This window comes from Phoenix dactylifera, chromosome 5 (genome assembly GCF_009389715.1).
Source record: "Phoenix dactylifera cultivar Barhee BC4 chromosome 5, palm_55x_up_171113_PBpolish2nd_filt_p, whole genome shotgun sequence".
NCBI lineage: Eukaryota > Viridiplantae > Streptophyta > Magnoliopsida > Arecales > Arecaceae > Phoenix > Phoenix dactylifera.
In genome coordinates, this window is record NC_052396.1 from 12,453,211 (window position 1) to 12,469,347 (window position 16,137).

At 42.6% G+C, this 16,137-nt stretch overlaps 1 protein-coding gene across 1 annotated transcript; it reads right to left on the bottom strand.

Moving 5' to 3' along the window:
* Window positions 1–395: 395 nt before the first annotated feature.
* On the bottom strand, window positions 396–14,415 carry LOC120110942. The gene is made up of 3 exons (XM_039126995.1): window positions 14,338–14,415; window positions 13,959–14,251; window positions 396–671 (listed from the first exon to the last, which is right to left on the bottom strand). Exons 1-3 carry the CDS (start codon window positions 14,411–14,413, stop codon window positions 396–398), a joined length of 645 nt encoding a protein of 214 aa, XP_038982923.1. The 5' UTR covers window positions 14,414–14,415.
* Between the last annotated feature and the right edge of the window lie 1,722 nt (window positions 14,416–16,137).

Consider the following 16,137-nt stretch of genomic DNA (forward strand, 5'->3'; position numbering starts at 1 on the left):
TGTTTTTTGGTTACCGGTTTGGTTGAACCATCATGGGTGGACCAAATCGGATTTTCCAACACCCACATTTTTGCGATGCTTTATAAAATGTCGGTAATAAAACTAACGATGCATATAAGCATTGGTATAGGCAATAAAAAGCGTCGGCAATGCCAGATTTTCTTGTAGTATTAAGATAATTTAATAGCATGTGAGGTTATTCCCTATGTGATCTTCTCTTCAATTACCTTGCAATTTAATCGGATGGAAAGAATTTGCCACCATGATTCCTTGAGGGCAAGGAATAAGCCATCAGAATTCAGCATCCTGAAATGGAACAGTAAATAACCAAATATTACTATTGTTACCAACGTTGTAACAGGTATTACATATCAGTTGCCATGCAACATGGTCGTTCAAATACATGCTTTCATACTCTCATAGCAACCTTCCTTGCACTGGCTTGTGGCCACAGAATACATGAGAAACAATCCAATTGCTCTCATATCGAGCACATCAGAGAGGCGCCATGGCTGCGCCGGAAACGAAACCCATCTCAGACTGCCCTGGGGCACAGGCCACCGCTGCCGACCCTGATGCAGGCCCTGCCGCTGCTGCACTGGAGCTCTTGATCTCTTCCATGCCTCGGCGAGCATTCGATTATGCCTGACATAACTTTGGAAGGAACATACCTGCAAAACAGCATCAACGAAGATAATATCTCAATTCGATATCAAAGATCACTTACATGTGCGTAGCCAAGATGTAGTTCTTACCTTCACCACACTACATAAGAAAGGATATCTCCCGACGGTTTTTTGGTCTCTACCGACGCTTTTAAGCGTCGGCGGATTTCCAGCCCACGCACCACAAAGCGTGGGTCAGACTTCGGGCAGGTGGGCGTGGGTCCGGTTTTTGCCGACGCTAAGAGAAAGCGTCGGCAAAAACAGGACTTTCCCGACGCTAATGAAAGCGTCGCGAAAGTACTCAACGCCGACGCTTATAAGCGTCGGTGTTAGCAACCTGTTTTTCAAAAAAAAAATTAAAAAAGAAAAAGGGGAACCAGGGGCTTGCCGGCCTGGAAGGAGAGCTGATGGAGGAGGAGGATGATCTCAATGTCGTCGATCATCGAGATCCTCTTGACTGGTAGAGCTCCATCCGACCTCTGGCCTCCGGCAAGGAGGAGTCCACCCTGGAGTCCTGCACCAAGTGCCCTTGCTTCGAAGCCCAGGCGATCCGGAGGAGCTGGTCGACGACCGCCTTGGCGGCAGGCGAGGTGGGCTTGAAGGCGGAGTGGCGGAGGTCGGGGTTGTGCTCGGCGACGCGGGCCCTGATCGGTTCTTTTCAATTTCAAAAATAAACGACGCAATAGCACGTATCCTGTAGGATAGTGATTACGGGTGTCGGTCCACAGAGATTGAAGAATAGGTTATTTTTCTTTTAAAAATAACTCAAAAAGAAGAATTTGCTAACTTGATTTAACTAAATTAAACAATGAGTACGGATTGGAATTTATCAAAGTAAATAGATCTAGGGTTTGGAATCCACCACATAGCATTGCATCAAGGATTGTGTTCTTGATTTTTATCTTTTGGAGAGGCATGCAATTTTGGCTACAAGCCTTTTAAAATAAAAACATAAAGAGTGTTAGGAAAATCCATCTTTGGTATAGCATGAAGTGTCTACCTAAGTATGCTAATCTAGGATGCAGCACACCTCATCTTCCTAGGCATGGATCATCTTAGACTATTTTAGCAAACATGAATAGTAAATGGCATGCTCAAAGTTTAAACATCATAAAAAGATATTTCATTGAAGATAAGAATTTAAACAAGCTCCAAAATAATAAAGAAAATAAGAACTACAATGCCCTGATACATTGCTAGGGCTTCATCCAGCCCTAGATTAGATGTTTAGCCGAGCATGGCTTCCGGATGACCTCCCATCTTCAAATGAAATTGAGCACCTCTCATTCTTCCCAAAATATCACCAACTCTTCTCTTTCCTCCCCTCTCTCTTTTCCTTTTTTTTTTTATTTCTTTCTCTCGGCTGGTGGCTTCTTCTTCTTCACCGAAACAGAGCCTCTCCCCTGTTTCTTTCTTCTCAACCCAACCCCCCTTTGCCACCGAACGATGGCCTCCTTTTATAGTGGATGAATGGTGTCAATGGCGTGGCTGGATCTTGGGAGGGATCCATGGAGCGTTTGATTGTAATGGCCGGAAATGAAGCCGGCCGCTGGATCGACGGGAGGTGCTGATTCGGAGTATCTGGATCTCGGAGAAGCCAAGGACTGAGCTGTAGATGAATGCCGAGCTGGGTTTCCGGCGGTTGGGAGCCAATCACGGCTTGGTGCTAGGGACGAATCCGGACGGAAAGATGTTGTAGGTGTCTGTGCGAATGATGAGTTGGAAGCGTTACGATCGAAAGGAGAGGCGGGGAATCCGGTCGCTGGCTGCACCCCGTGGAACTCGTGCTGGAACGGGCTGATGCGGAGCATTTGATTCTCGACGGTTGGAGCGGCTTGTTGATTGCAGCGGAGGAGTGATCGCCGGCGGAGCATCCGGGAATGAAGACGACGCCATGGCTGGATGCGGAAGGTGCCCGGCTGATCTCCCTCTTGGATTTGGCACGCGGATGATGGGGGATCGGGTTGTTGTGAGCGAGGCGGGATCACGGGAAGGTTGGCAGCGGGAGGAAGCTGAAAAGGATAGGTAACGGGGAGGGGAAAGAAGATAAACAGTGGGATATCGGGAAGAAGAAGAAGATAAACAGTGGATATTCTTTATTAACTTATTTATTATTTGATTTATATATATACATAAATATATATATATATATATTTGTAAAAACACTGTTCATATGAACAGTGTTTTCACGGGATACTGTTTATATGAACAGTGTTTCCCAGTAATTCTTCCCGAAATTATTTTTATTTATTTTATTATTTTATTATTTATTATTATTATTTTTTGTTTTAAAATTATAAATTTTATATGAAGGCACGCAAGGCATTGGTTGGAAATTGACTTTGGGTTTGAGGTGGGTCATGATTGTTGATTTGCTTGAATTTGTTCTCGAGCCCAATGACATTTAATTCTTACTACACCGCTTCAGATTGAACTCAACCAGATCAGACCGTGACTTAATAAAAGGATTAATCAAATATTTTTTCATATAATTATAACTTTCAATCTAACCAGGACCAAAGCCCCATTGAATTATACCCTTAGCTTGATTGCAACTCCATCAGGTTAATAATTCGGGTCAACACAATCTCCTCCTTATATGTTTTTATGAAAGATCTCAACCAGAAGAGAGACAAATTCAGAGGTCTGTTTTAAGAAAAGTATTATTTACCTCTTACTTTAAATTTATTTCATTGTTTATTCAATTTCATGGTAAAACAAGTAGTTATCCGTTTAAGAACATTGATAAGTGCTGGAAAAAGAATATTAAATTATAGATTAATCAGCACTTATCACACCCCCAAACCTATGTTTTGCTAGTCTTCGAGCAAAATAAAATTAGAAAAGAACAACTCTAACTCACTTTCGCAGGCATCGCGATTGCATTTACCATATGCAACATGGCTTTAAACCCCTAGGTTACCCTAGTGGACGAGTTATAGTCTCGTGAGAGTTTACAGTGAAGATACTCACAAACTTCAATAAATTATTTTTTTATTATTATTTATTATTATTATTATTTTTATTTTTTATTATTTTTTTTATTATTTATTTTTTATTAGATCGATTGATCTATGAAGTAAAAATCGAATTCCAAATGCATACTAGCTAAGATTTTCAAAAACTCTCTTTTATTATTATTATTATTATCTAAGATACATAAATGATAAGAATTTCAAAGCACACACGGTTTTATTTACTAAGTCAGCCCAAATTCTAGGTTAGTATGCAATCTAAGTTAAAGTCATTAAGTTTCCTTTTAGGAAGTTGTAAGACTTATTTATACTGGAGTGCTCGGTAAAATCTGGACCGTACCCAAGCTAAGAGTTCGGATCTCCAAAATATTGCTAATACCAGTAGTTTCCAAGAATTGGTCGAAGGAACCTACTCACTGATTCAAAATCATCTTATCTGCAGGATTTCGAGAGTTGTGGATGTTTACTTTAGTACCTCACGGGCTTTATCTGTAATATTCCAGTTTACTCGAATTTTTACAACGACGGCTTTCACGCTATTGTCTTTTCGGTCAATACACCATTTTTTTTCCCTTTTTTTTCAGAAAGATATATAAATTGTGCACTTTTAATCTTGTGGTGATTTCTCCGTGTAACGAGCAATCAGTCGACAACTCTCACACCAGTTGGCATAAGGTGTCGGGCATCAAGACTCCCCTACGGACTTATGCTCGGAGTCCTCATCACAAGCCCACTTGACCTTTGACAATAGGTAGCCCTTTTCGATGTTCCTGACTAAATCCATTTTTATTGATTTTTTTTTTATTGGATTAGATAAGTATGATTCATCAGGGTCCAAGGTTGCTACTATACTATCAACATAATGTCGAGCCTAGACCTTAGAAGGGTCGGCCAGTGTGTAGTAAAATTCCAAAGTATTAATTAGCTTACAACTCCCTAAGAGAGACTTTAATAAAAAGAACTTAAATTTGTATTACTTCCCACTAGTCATTGGGCTTTTAGATTTTATATACCTTGTGTGTTTATCATTCTCGCATAAATGTATATAAATTAGGTTTTTTTTTTAACAAAACTTTTTTTTAATAATTTTTTTTATTATTATTTTATGAAAATAAACACATTTTTTTAAAAAAAATATTTTTAATTTTTTATTTTTTTTAAAAAAAATGATTTTTTTTTATTTTTTTTAACTTTTTTTTTTGATGAAAATCAAGATGAATACCCCCAAACCTAAACCTAACATTGTCCTCAATGTTAAGAAATAATCTAAGAGAATTGGGTTGCCTCCCAACAAGCGCTAAGTTTATTGTCTTCAGCCAGACACAGTGGGTCCTTAATTATTTTGATAAACAGGGTTCGTTAAATTAAGGGATTCGATCAATTGCCCGTCGGCAACACAGTCTACATAAGGTTTTAACCTTTGACCATTGACTTTTAAAACATGTCCACCATTGAGGTGTTGAATCTCTACTGCACCATAAGGAGAAACCTTTTTCACTACGAATGGTCCATCCCACCTAGAGTGAAGTTTATCCGGGAAGAGTCGCAACTTTGAATTGAATAGCCAAACCTTTTGACCAGGTTCAAAGGACTTACGGTTAATATTTTTATCATGAAAAGTCTTAGTCCTTGCTTTATAAATTTTAGCATTTTCATAAGCCTCATTGCGCAATTCTTCAAGTTCACTTAGTTGGAGTTTTCGGTGAGGACCAGCTACTGCCATATCTAAGTTAAACTTTTTGATAGCCCAGAAAGCTCTATGTTCAAGTTCTACCGGTAAGTGACAAGCTTTTCCAAAAACTAATCGGTAGGGAGACATGCCAATAGGAGTTTTGTAGGCAGTACGATAGGCCCAGAGTGCATCATTTATCCTTTGAGACCAATCTTTCCTATCGGGACGTACCGTTTTCTCTAAGATGTGTTTTAACTCCCTATTGGACACCTCGACTTGTCCACTCGTTTGGGGATGATATGGGGTAGCAACTTTGTGGGTGATGTTATATTTGCGAGCCAAAGCCTCGAAAGACCGGTTGCAAAAATGAGATCCCCCATCACTGATGATGGCTCGGGGTGTGCCAAAACGACAAAAGATGTTTTCATGTAAAAATTTAATCACAACCTTGTGGTCATTAGTTTTAGTGGCGACAGCTTCTACCCATTTTAAAACATAATCAACCCCTACAAGAATATATTCGAAACCAAAGGATTGTGGGAAAGGGCCCATAAAGTCAATACCCCAGACATCAAATATTTCTACAATTAAAATAGGATTGAGAGGCATCATATCTCTACGGGAGATGGTACCCATCCGTTGGCACCGTTCACAAGTTTGGCAAAAGTTATGGGCATCTTTGAAAAGTGTGGGCCAATAAAATCCACTTTGTAAAACTTTTGCTGCAGTTTTTCTACCCCCAAAATGTCCCCCACAAGCTTGTGAATGGCAGAATGAAAGAATACTTTGAAATTCACATTCAGGGACACATCGACGGATGACTTGATCGGGACAATACTTGAATAAATCAGGATCATCCCAATAATAGAACTTTACTTGTGAAAAGAATCGGTTCTTATCTTGAGTTGACCAATCATCAGGAATTCGTCCTATGGCAAGGTAATTCACTATGTTTGCAAACCATGGCGTTTTTATTCTTTGTACCTCAAATAATTATTCATCTGGGAAAAGAATCGTGTAAGGGTGAGGTATTTTTACAAGAGGGCTCAAGAAGAATCCTAGATAAGTGGTCCGCTACGACATTTGCAGTTCCTTTCTTGTCACGAATTTCTAGGTCAAATTCTTGTAGTAAAAGAATCCATCGAATCAGACGGGGTTTGGTATCCTTCTTTGCAAGAAGGTGTCGAAGGGCAGCATGATCAGTGAATATGGTAACCTTGGATCCTAATAAGTAAGATCGAAACTTGTCTAGTGCGAATACTACCGCTAGCAATTCTTTCTCAGTGGTGATGTAGTTTAATTGTGCATCTGAGAGTGCTTTACTAGCATAGTAAATGACATGAGGTACTTTATCTAGCCATTGCCCTAAGACTGCCCCAATAGCATAGTCGGATGCATCACACATTAGTTCAAATGGAAAGGTCCAATTAGGGGGTCGTATGATAGGTGCAGTGGTCAATTTCGAGCGAAGATTTTCAAATGCCTCCTCGCATGTTTTATCAAAGACAAAGGGAGTGTCCTTGGCAAGAAGATTGCACAAGGGTTTGGAAATCTTACTGAAATCCTGAATAAAGCGACGGTAGAAACCAGCATGGCCAAGGAATGATCGAATTTGTTTCACAGTTTTTGGTGGAGGAAGATTGGAAATAAGATCGACTTTGGCTTTATCTACTTCAATGCCCCTCTTGGACACGACGTGTCCTAAAACTATGCCTTCTTGAACCATAAAATGGCTCTTTTCCCAACTTAGTACTAGGTTGGTCTCCTTACATCTTTTCAAAACTAAGGTCAAATTGTCTAGACAATCATCAAAAGATAGGCCAAAACTGAGAAATCATCAATGAACACTTCTAGAAAGTTTTCCACCATATCTGAAAAGATGGCCATCATGCATCGTTGAAAAGTTGCGGGTGCATTACATAGTCCAAAAGGCATCCTCCTATATGCAAATGTCCCAAATGGGCAAGTAAAGGTGGTTTTCTCTTGATCGTCCGGATAAACAGGTACTTGATTATATCCAGAATAACCATCTAAGAAACAGTAGAAACCTTGACCAGCCAACCGTTCCAAAATTTGATCTATGAAAGGTAGAGGAAAATGGTCCTTCCTAGTCATTGAATTAAGTTTCCTATAGTCAATGCACACGCGCCAACCCGTGGTTGTGCGTGTTTGTATCAATTCTCCTTCCGTATTTTCAACCACAGTGATACCTGATTTCTTGGGTACCACTTGTGTCGGACTCACCCACTTACTATCAGAAATTGGATAAATGATTCCGGCATCTAATAACTTCACCACTTCTTTCTTGACTACCTCCTTCATGTTAGGATTGAGTCTTCTTTGCATTTCTCGGGTGGGCTTTGCATCATTTTCGAGATGAATTCGATGCATGCAAACAGAGGGGTCAACCCCTTTCAAATCGGCTACAGACCATCCTATGGCATGTTTATTTTCTTCTAACACCCTCAAAAGTTTACCCTCCTGTTCAGTAGATAAGTTGGCTGCGATAATTACAGGGAGGCTATCTTCTGGTCCTAGAAAGGCATACTTAAGATTTGTTGGAAGTGGCTTTAACTCAAGTTTAGGTGGTGAATCAATGGAAGGACAAAGTGGCGCGCTAGCAATGGGAGGAAGAGGTTCAGGTCGGCTCTTCCAAGGAAGGGAACTCACAGGAGATTGATTGTCAAGTAAGATGTTAACTTCTTCTATGGCCTTGTCTATATCAAAGTTGTCAATGTCAAAATGGGCCAGACATGCCTCTAAGGGGTCATCGGCTAAGATATAGGGAAGGGCTTCCTCTACAAGATCATCCATTTCGTCAATTAGGCAACACTCGTCTTCCCTCACATGTTGGTCAGCGGCATGAAACACATTCAATTTAATTTTCATGTTCCCAAATGATATATCCATTGCCCCAGTTCTACAGTTGATGCATGCATTGGCTGTCGCTAAAAAGGGACGACCAAGAATCACAGGAATTTGTTTTTTAGGTTGGGCACATGTTCCATGTCAAGGACGATAAAATCTACTGAAAAATAGAATTTGTCTACCTTGACAAGAACATCTTCAATCATCCCCCGTGGTATCTTCACAGATCGATCAGCCAATTGTAAGGACACCGAGGTAGGTTTTAATTCACCTAACCCAAATTTTTCATAGACTGAATAGGGTAGAAGATTCACACTTGCCCCTAGATCTAAAAGTGCTCGATCAATGGAGTTATCTCCTATGACACAGGAAATAGTGGGAGCGCCAGGATCTTTAAATTTTGGAGGGGTGTTGTGTTGGAGAATTGAATTTACCTGTTCAGTAAGTAGGACCTTTTTAGGCACATGTGTCCTAGATTTCCGCTTTTGGGTGCAAAGGTCTTTGAGAAATTTGGCATAGGAGGGAACTTGTTTGATGGCATCAAGGAGTGGGAGGTTGATTTTAACTTGTTTGAAGACCTCCATCATCTCTTCTAGTGAAGTTTCCTTTTTGCCAAATGGAGAGGGTGCATTAAGTGCTTCAGGGAATGGAGCCTTTGGAATGTGGGTTGTAGCAGATGGTGAACTAGTTGAAGAAGGTTTTGGATTTTCATGTGATATGGTCTGTTCCTCTTCTTCACCTTCCTTATTGTTACCCTCCCCAACCTTATTATCTATTATACGTCCACTCCTTAGGGTAGTCAAAGCATTGGCTTGCTCATGATTTAGTCGAGTTTCTTGAGCCACGTATTGTCCCCTAGGATTACTCATTGGTTGACTTGGAAGCTTACCTTCCTCTCGCTTGTTTAATGCATTAGCTAGTTGACCCATTTGGGATTCTAGCTTAGCAATTGATTGTGTGTGAGAGTGCAATAGTTGTGTGTTTGCCTCCAAACCTTGAAGGGCAGTCAACACCTTCTCCTCAAAGGCTGTATTTCTTTGGGTTGGAGGAGGAGGATGCTGAAATTGAGTTGAGGGACGGTAGAGATGAAAATTCTGAGGGTTTTGAAAATTTTGGGAGAAGGGTTGGGAGGTATTAGAAGCTTGCTGCCTCCAAGAAAAATTTGGATGATTCCACCATCCCGGATTATATGTATTGAAAAATGGATCATTACCCGGTCTGGGCTGTGTTTGGGCAGCATTGATGTGTTCTTGCACGAGTTCGGGAAATTGGGGTGCTGAGGGGCACTCATGAATAGGATGCGATGGGCTAGAACAGATAGCACATACTTGTGCTTGGGAAGAGCTAACGACATGTCCTCCTATCATTAGTTGGTCAATCTTATGGGACAATGCATCTACCTTGCTAGACAGGTCCATAGAATGACTTATTTCACAAATGGCCCCTTTTCTTTGAAAATTCGGGGGTGCTTGACGAGAACATGAAGCATGGTGGAGGGAGTTTTCATTAAGATTTTCAAATAGTTGCCATGCTTCTTGCTCATTTCGAAGCATGAAAGTCCCCCCGCATGCAGCATCGATCATCTGACGGTTTCGTTCCGTCAAACCGTCATAGAAACATTGCACTAGCTGCCACTTAGGTATTTGATGATGAGGGCATTTACGGATTAGGTCCCAAAATTTCGCCCAAGTTTCATGAAATTCTTCTCCCTCGGTTTGGGAGAAGCTTGTAATGACACGTCTAAACTGGTTTGTTCTTCCTATAGGAAAGTATTTCTTAAGAAATTCTTGTTGCATTTGATCCCAAGAACGAATTGAGTTAGCCTCTAAAGAATTCAGCCATTGATTAGCTCTATCTTTAAGGGAGAAGGGGAATAATCTAAGTTTCAGGGCATCATCAGTGAAGTTTTGAATCTTGACAGTGGTGCAAATCTCAAGAAATTCATCTAAATGTTTGTATGGGTCTTCATTGGTGAGCCCATAAAAAGATGGGAGCATTTGGATCACACTAGACTTTATTTCATATTGTACAGCTGCTACTTCAGGTAATCGAATGCAAGATGGGGAAGTGTAAATGGTGGGAGTAAAGTATTCCCTCAGGAGTTTGGGTTGTTCTTCAGCCATCTTAAGAGGTGGGGATGATCCTAATATTTTGATCTTAGCTCGAATGTTCCTAAGGGTTCGTTCTATTTCAGGGTCAAAAGGTAATAGGTTTTGTACTCTAGAACGACTACCGTGCATACACTAGTACTCGATCAATCAAGCATGCAATAAAAGAGAAAAGCATATCAATCCTAGTCTTTGTCCTAAAATCACTAGACAGCTCCTAACTGGTTTGAAGAGGACACCTAAGCCTCCAATCCGGTCTAATGAACCGAGTTGACCAGGTAAGCTCCCAGGTAAGTGGAGGGGTCACGATGCGTTCGCAAAGGTCCCACTTAAAACCTACTTGCCTCGAACAGATGAACTGTCTCCCTTATAGGAACAAAGCTTGCCTAGACATCAACTAAGCCACAGAGCGAAATTGGTGCAACTTTCGGTGATCTTCGTCCTATTGAGCTCGAATGTCCCTAGGGGCCAACGTCTAATTGATTTTAATTAAAGATGACACTATGTGAGATTGAGTTCACCTAAGTTGGGCAAGAGTCCGGTGATGAAATCTGGCTCTTATCTTGTTGGGGTGATTGCCCTTACTATGTGCAAATTGATTTGTGTATGTGTATCAGGCATGCATTCACAATTTTGATGAAATTGAAATCAAACAATCACCACAAAATTTCAAGCTAATAATTAATTTAAATAAGAAAGGTTTAGAGGTTACCAAAGGGAATTTCCCCAGCAATTTAATTTTTTTTTTGCAAACCTCTACAGCATTTCTTTTCCGGCAGTTCTCCTTTTGATCATCCCAGATTTTTTTCCTCGATTCCTGATCAAATAATATAAATAAAAATTAGTAAGGGAGAAAAAGAAGATAAGAAAAGTAACAATAATAGAAATTTTTTTAAAGAATTTTTTTTTAATTTTTAAATAATTTTTTTTTAAGAAAAATAACTATTCTAGCAATCCCCGGCAACGGCGCCAAAAATTGATCGGTTCTTTTCAATTTCAAAAATAAACCACGCAATAGCACGTATCCTGTAGGATAGTGATTACGGGTGTCGGTCCACAGGGATTGAAGAATAGGTTATTTTTCTTTTAAAAATAACTCAAAAAGAAGAATTTGCTAACTTGATTTAACTAAATTAAACTATGAGTACGGATTGGAATTTATCAAAGTAAATAGATCTAGGATTTGGAATCCACCACATAGCATTGCATCAAGGATTGTGTTCTTGATTTTTATCTTTTGGAGAGGCATGCAATTTTGGCTACAAGCCTTTTAAAATAAAAACATAAAGAGTGTTAGGAAAATCCATCTTTGGTATAGCATGAAGTGTCTACCTAAGTATGCTAATCTAGGATGCAGCACACCTCATCTTCCTAGGCATGTATCATCTTAGACTACTTTAGCAAACATGAATAGTAAATGGCATGCTCAAAGTTTAAACATCATAAAAAGATATTTCATTGAAGATAAGAATTTAAACAAGCTCCAAAATAATAAAAAAAATAAGAACTACAATGCCCTGATACATTGCTAGGGCTTCATCCAGCCCTAGATTAGATGTTTAGCCGAGCATGGCTTCCGGATGACCTCCCATCTTCAAATGAAATTGAGCACCTCTCATTCTTCCCAAAATATCACCAACTCTTCTCTTTCCTCCCCTCTCTCTTTTCCTTTTTTTTTTATTTCTTTCTCTCGGCTGGTGGCTTCTTCTTCTTCACCGAAACAGAGCCTCTCCCCTGTTTCTTTCTTCTCAACCCAGCCCCCCTTTGCCACCGAACGATGGCCTCCTTTTATAGTGGATGAATGGTGTCAATGGCGTGGCTGGATCTTGGGAGGGATCCATGGAGCGTTTGATTGTAATGGCCGGAAATGAAGCCGGCCGCTGGATCGACGGGAGGTGCTGATTCGGAGTATCTGGATCTCGGAGAAGCCAAGGACTGAGCTGTAGATGAATGCCGAGCTGGGTTTCCGGCGGTTGGGAGCCGGTCACGGCTTGGTGCTAGGGATGAATCCGGACGGAAAGATGTTGTAGGTGTCTGTGCGAATGATGAGTTGGAAGCGTTACGATCGGAAGGAGAGGCGGGGAATCCGGTCGCTGGCTGCACCCCGTGGAACTCGTGCTGGAACGGGCTGATGCGGAGCATTTGATTCCCGACGGTTGGAGCGGCTCGTTGATTGCAGCGGAGGAGTGATCGCCGGCGGAGCATCCGGGAATGAAGACGACGCCATGGCTGGATGCGGAAGGTGCCCGGCTAATCTCCCTCTTGGATTTGGCACGCGGATGATGGGGGATCGGGTTGTTGTGAGCGAGGCGGGATCACGGGAAGGTTTGGCAGCGGGAGGAAGCTGAAAAGGATAGGTAACGGGGAGGGGAAAGAAGATAAACAGTGGGATATCGGGAAGAAGAAGAAGATAAACAGTGGATATTCTTTATTAATTTATTTATTATTTGATTTATATATATACATAAATATATATATTTGTAAAAACACTGTTCATATGAACAGTGTTTTCACGGGATACTGTTTATATGAACAGTGTTTCCCAGTAATTCTTCCCGAAATTATTTTTATTTATTTTATTATTTTATTATTTATTATTATTATTTTTTTTTTGTTTTAAAATTATAAATTTTATATGAAGGCACGCAAGGCATTGGTTGGGAATTGACTTTGGGTTTGAGGTGGGTCATGATTGTTGATTTGCTTGAATTTGTTCTCGAGCCCAATGACATTTAATTCTTACTACACCGCTTCAGATTGAACTCAACCAGATCAAACCGTGACTTAATAAAAGGATTAATCAAATATTTTTTTATATAATTATAACTTTCAATCTAACCAGGACCAAAGCCCATTGAATTATACCTTTAGCTTGATTGCAACTCCATCAGGTTAATAATTCGGGTCAACACAATCTCCTCCTTATATGTTTTTATGAAAGATCTAAACCAGAAGAGAGACAAATTCAGAGTCTGTTTTAAGAAAAGTATTATTTACCTCTTACTTTAAATTTATTTTATTGTTTATTCAATTTCATGGTAAAACAAGTAGTTATCCGTTTAAGAACATTGATAAGTGCTGGAAAAAGAATATTAAATTATAGATTAATCAGCACTTATCAGGCCCGCCGCCGCCTCCTCCTCCTCCTCGATCGTGTTCAGATCGATCCCCATCCTCTCTCTCCCAACACCCCACGCCAAAGAGTAGCAGAAAGAAGAACGGAGAAGCCCAAAGGTGCAGTAGATAAAGAAAAGGGGAGAACGGGTGGGGTCTCCGGTGTGGGATTAAAAGAAGAACGTCGGCGGATGGTGGGGTGGGCGGATGGAGCGCCAGAAAAAGGAGGGATCGGGGGAGCGGCTGGGTGAAGAAGGAGGGATCGGAAGAGTTGGGCCCCTTTTGGCCTCCGACGACGCTTTAAAGCGTCGTCGTCTCTAAGATCGGGGGACCCGCTGGGTGAAGGAGGGATCGGGGAAGTTGGGCCCCTTTTGGCCTCCGACGACGCTTTAAAGCGTCGTCGTCTCTAAATTTCACCCGACCCTATCAAAAAGCGTCGTCGAGTTTCGACCCCCGCTCGAAATTCGCCGACGCTTTTTGATAGCGTCGGCGGGGAAGAGTCGGCAAATTAATATTTTTTTGTAGTGCCAGCTGCGAGGTTAAAGTATAGATCAACAATGTTGGGGCACTCCTGGTAGCATGGAGGTGAGCACAGCTTCTGAGCAAAACGAGGATCTAACAGAGAGTCCGATGAGATCCCCACGGTGCTCCGGGTGAGTCCACAGGCTTTGATGCACTCGTCGGTCTCCACCCAGTCCTTGAGGTTCTCAGCCTCGATGTCGGATGTGCGGCAGGAGAACTCCTCCTGCCCTCCCCTCCGCACCCGGTTCTCGAGCACGCAACGCATGCCGGACGACGACACGGCAAAGGCACAGGTGTTTCTTGCCAGGCTCTCGCATGTGATGCCTCCTGCAATGGCCATCAAACCATGTCCATTTAGAAAGGTCAAAAAGATGGATGGGATGTAATATATGTTGTGCTTTCACTGAACGTACCGAGGGTGAACTGAACACCGAAGAGAAGAACAAGAGTCAGGCACACCAGGGTGCTTGAGCTATAAAAGGAAGCCATTGGTGCAAAATCTTCGATAGATGGAGCAGCGAGGGCTTCAGGTTGCTGTTGTGATGTGTGGTGTGGGAAGGGGAAGGTGAGAGCTATTAATAGGCTCCAATGAGAAGAGATTCAACGGAGAGGAGTTTGCTAAGAAGGAGACTCCTTTGAACTTTTGTGACGCCTTTGGGAATGGGATTTGAGGCGGATCCGACGAGGCCAGTTCTTGGTCACCTCCGTTACGAAGGTTGCAGCCTTTTTAAATTTATATTTAGATCGGTCCCTGAGCAGTTCCATTTGTTGCTGGCGTGCCGTTGGGGCATACAGCTCCATAGTGGAAACGACAAGGTCGGTATGTAATTTATTAGTGACAAAGCCAGTTACATGTGTTTTTGGGTGCGATCAGGGAGTTTGCTCTTGGAAAGCCAAAAGCGGAGATAGATTGCTTGCAGACCTCGGGATAGCATCTGTTGCCGCAGAATTCCAAGTCGAAGCCGGAGCGCAAGTTGAATGCCCCTAAAGTTGGTTTGAGCCGAACTGAACTGTTCGGCCGAGGTACGAAAAAATTGATTTCCTCCTAAAGCGACCTGCAATAAGCCCTCTGCTGAAAGATTTCAAATGAATGACCTTTCGGTACTTAAGTTAGAATAGCAAAACAATAATATCGAAGGAATAAATCTTTATAGTTCTCTGAATCTCTGAATAAATGAGCTTACTTGAGGGCCCCTCGACGTCCTCTTTATATAGAGTAGTCAATCGTATGGCTACCTAATTTGACATGATGTATGTTAATGGCTAGGTAATGGTTGGTTGTATATTTACAACGTGGAAAACATTCCACGTGAGCGACAGATGATAGTGAGTACGCTAATTATGCGATGACATCAGTGTTGCCATAACTGCCGGTCTTTACTGACACATTTAGATTGGCTCCTCGAATTTTGCCGAAGTTGTTCACCTCGGTTTATCCCGAGATCAAAGTGTGAGATACGGGCTGAAGTCGGCAGCCCCAGCCGACTTCAGCCCCGTTCTTTTTGGGGAAGAGCCGGAATAAAGGATCGCGAACGCGATCCTCTCCGGCCCCTCCGGGGGCGATCGGGGCGAGGGCGTCGTGGGCATCCGCGGCACCCCCCCCCCCCCCCCTCTAGCTAATCCGCGGCCAATCCGGCCACGGATTTCGCTCGACCGCCGCGATTCACGCGGCGGAGAGCCGTTGCCCTAGGGCTATAAAGCCTTTCCGCCCCCTCCTCCAGATCACCGCCGAGCTCCCTCTTCTTCCTCTCCTCCCTCTCCTCTCCCTCTCCTTCCTCTACTCCCGCTTCCCAAGTGGCCGGCGAGCCGCCTCGGCCAACCACCATCACCACTTGAGCCTCCTCTGTTTTGAGCTCTCCTTCCTCTCCGGAAAGCACCGCTGCCGTCGCCGCTGCTAGCTGCCGGACCGAGCCACCTGCTGCCGGAATCTGCCACCTCCGTCGACCGCCGGTGAGCCTCCTTCTCCTTGCCTTCGTCTTTTGCCAAATAACGTGATATTTTCCCCTGTTTTTGCCCCAAACCGAGATCCTTCTCGGTTCTTCCTCGACGCCGGTCGCCGCAGCAATCTGCCGCCGGCCACGACCGCCCTACCGACAGCCGCGTCCCCCGCGAGCCGCCGGCCGGGCCACCGTCCGGCCACCTAGGCCGGCCACCCTGCTGCCCTCCTTCCTCCCTCGTTTTCCCATCTCCCCTGTCCATGGGGAGATCGGGAA

What these genes read in the sequence shown, in the direction of transcription:
- LOC120110942 (XM_039126995.1), bottom strand. Translation starts at nt 14,413, where the DNA reads ATGGCTTCCTTTTATAGCTCAAGCACCCTGGTGTGCCTGACTCTTGTT. An exon ending in CGGTGTTCAGTTCACCCTCG is followed by an intron (nt 14,252 to 14,337) that starts GTACGTTCAGTG and finishes TGGCCATTGCAG; the next exon opens with GAGGCATCACATGCGAGAGC. An exon ending in ACCAGGAGTGCCCCAACATT is followed by an intron (nt 672 to 13,958) that starts GTTGATCTATAC and finishes GCTGTTTTGCAG; the next exon opens with GTATGTTCCTTCCAAAGTTA.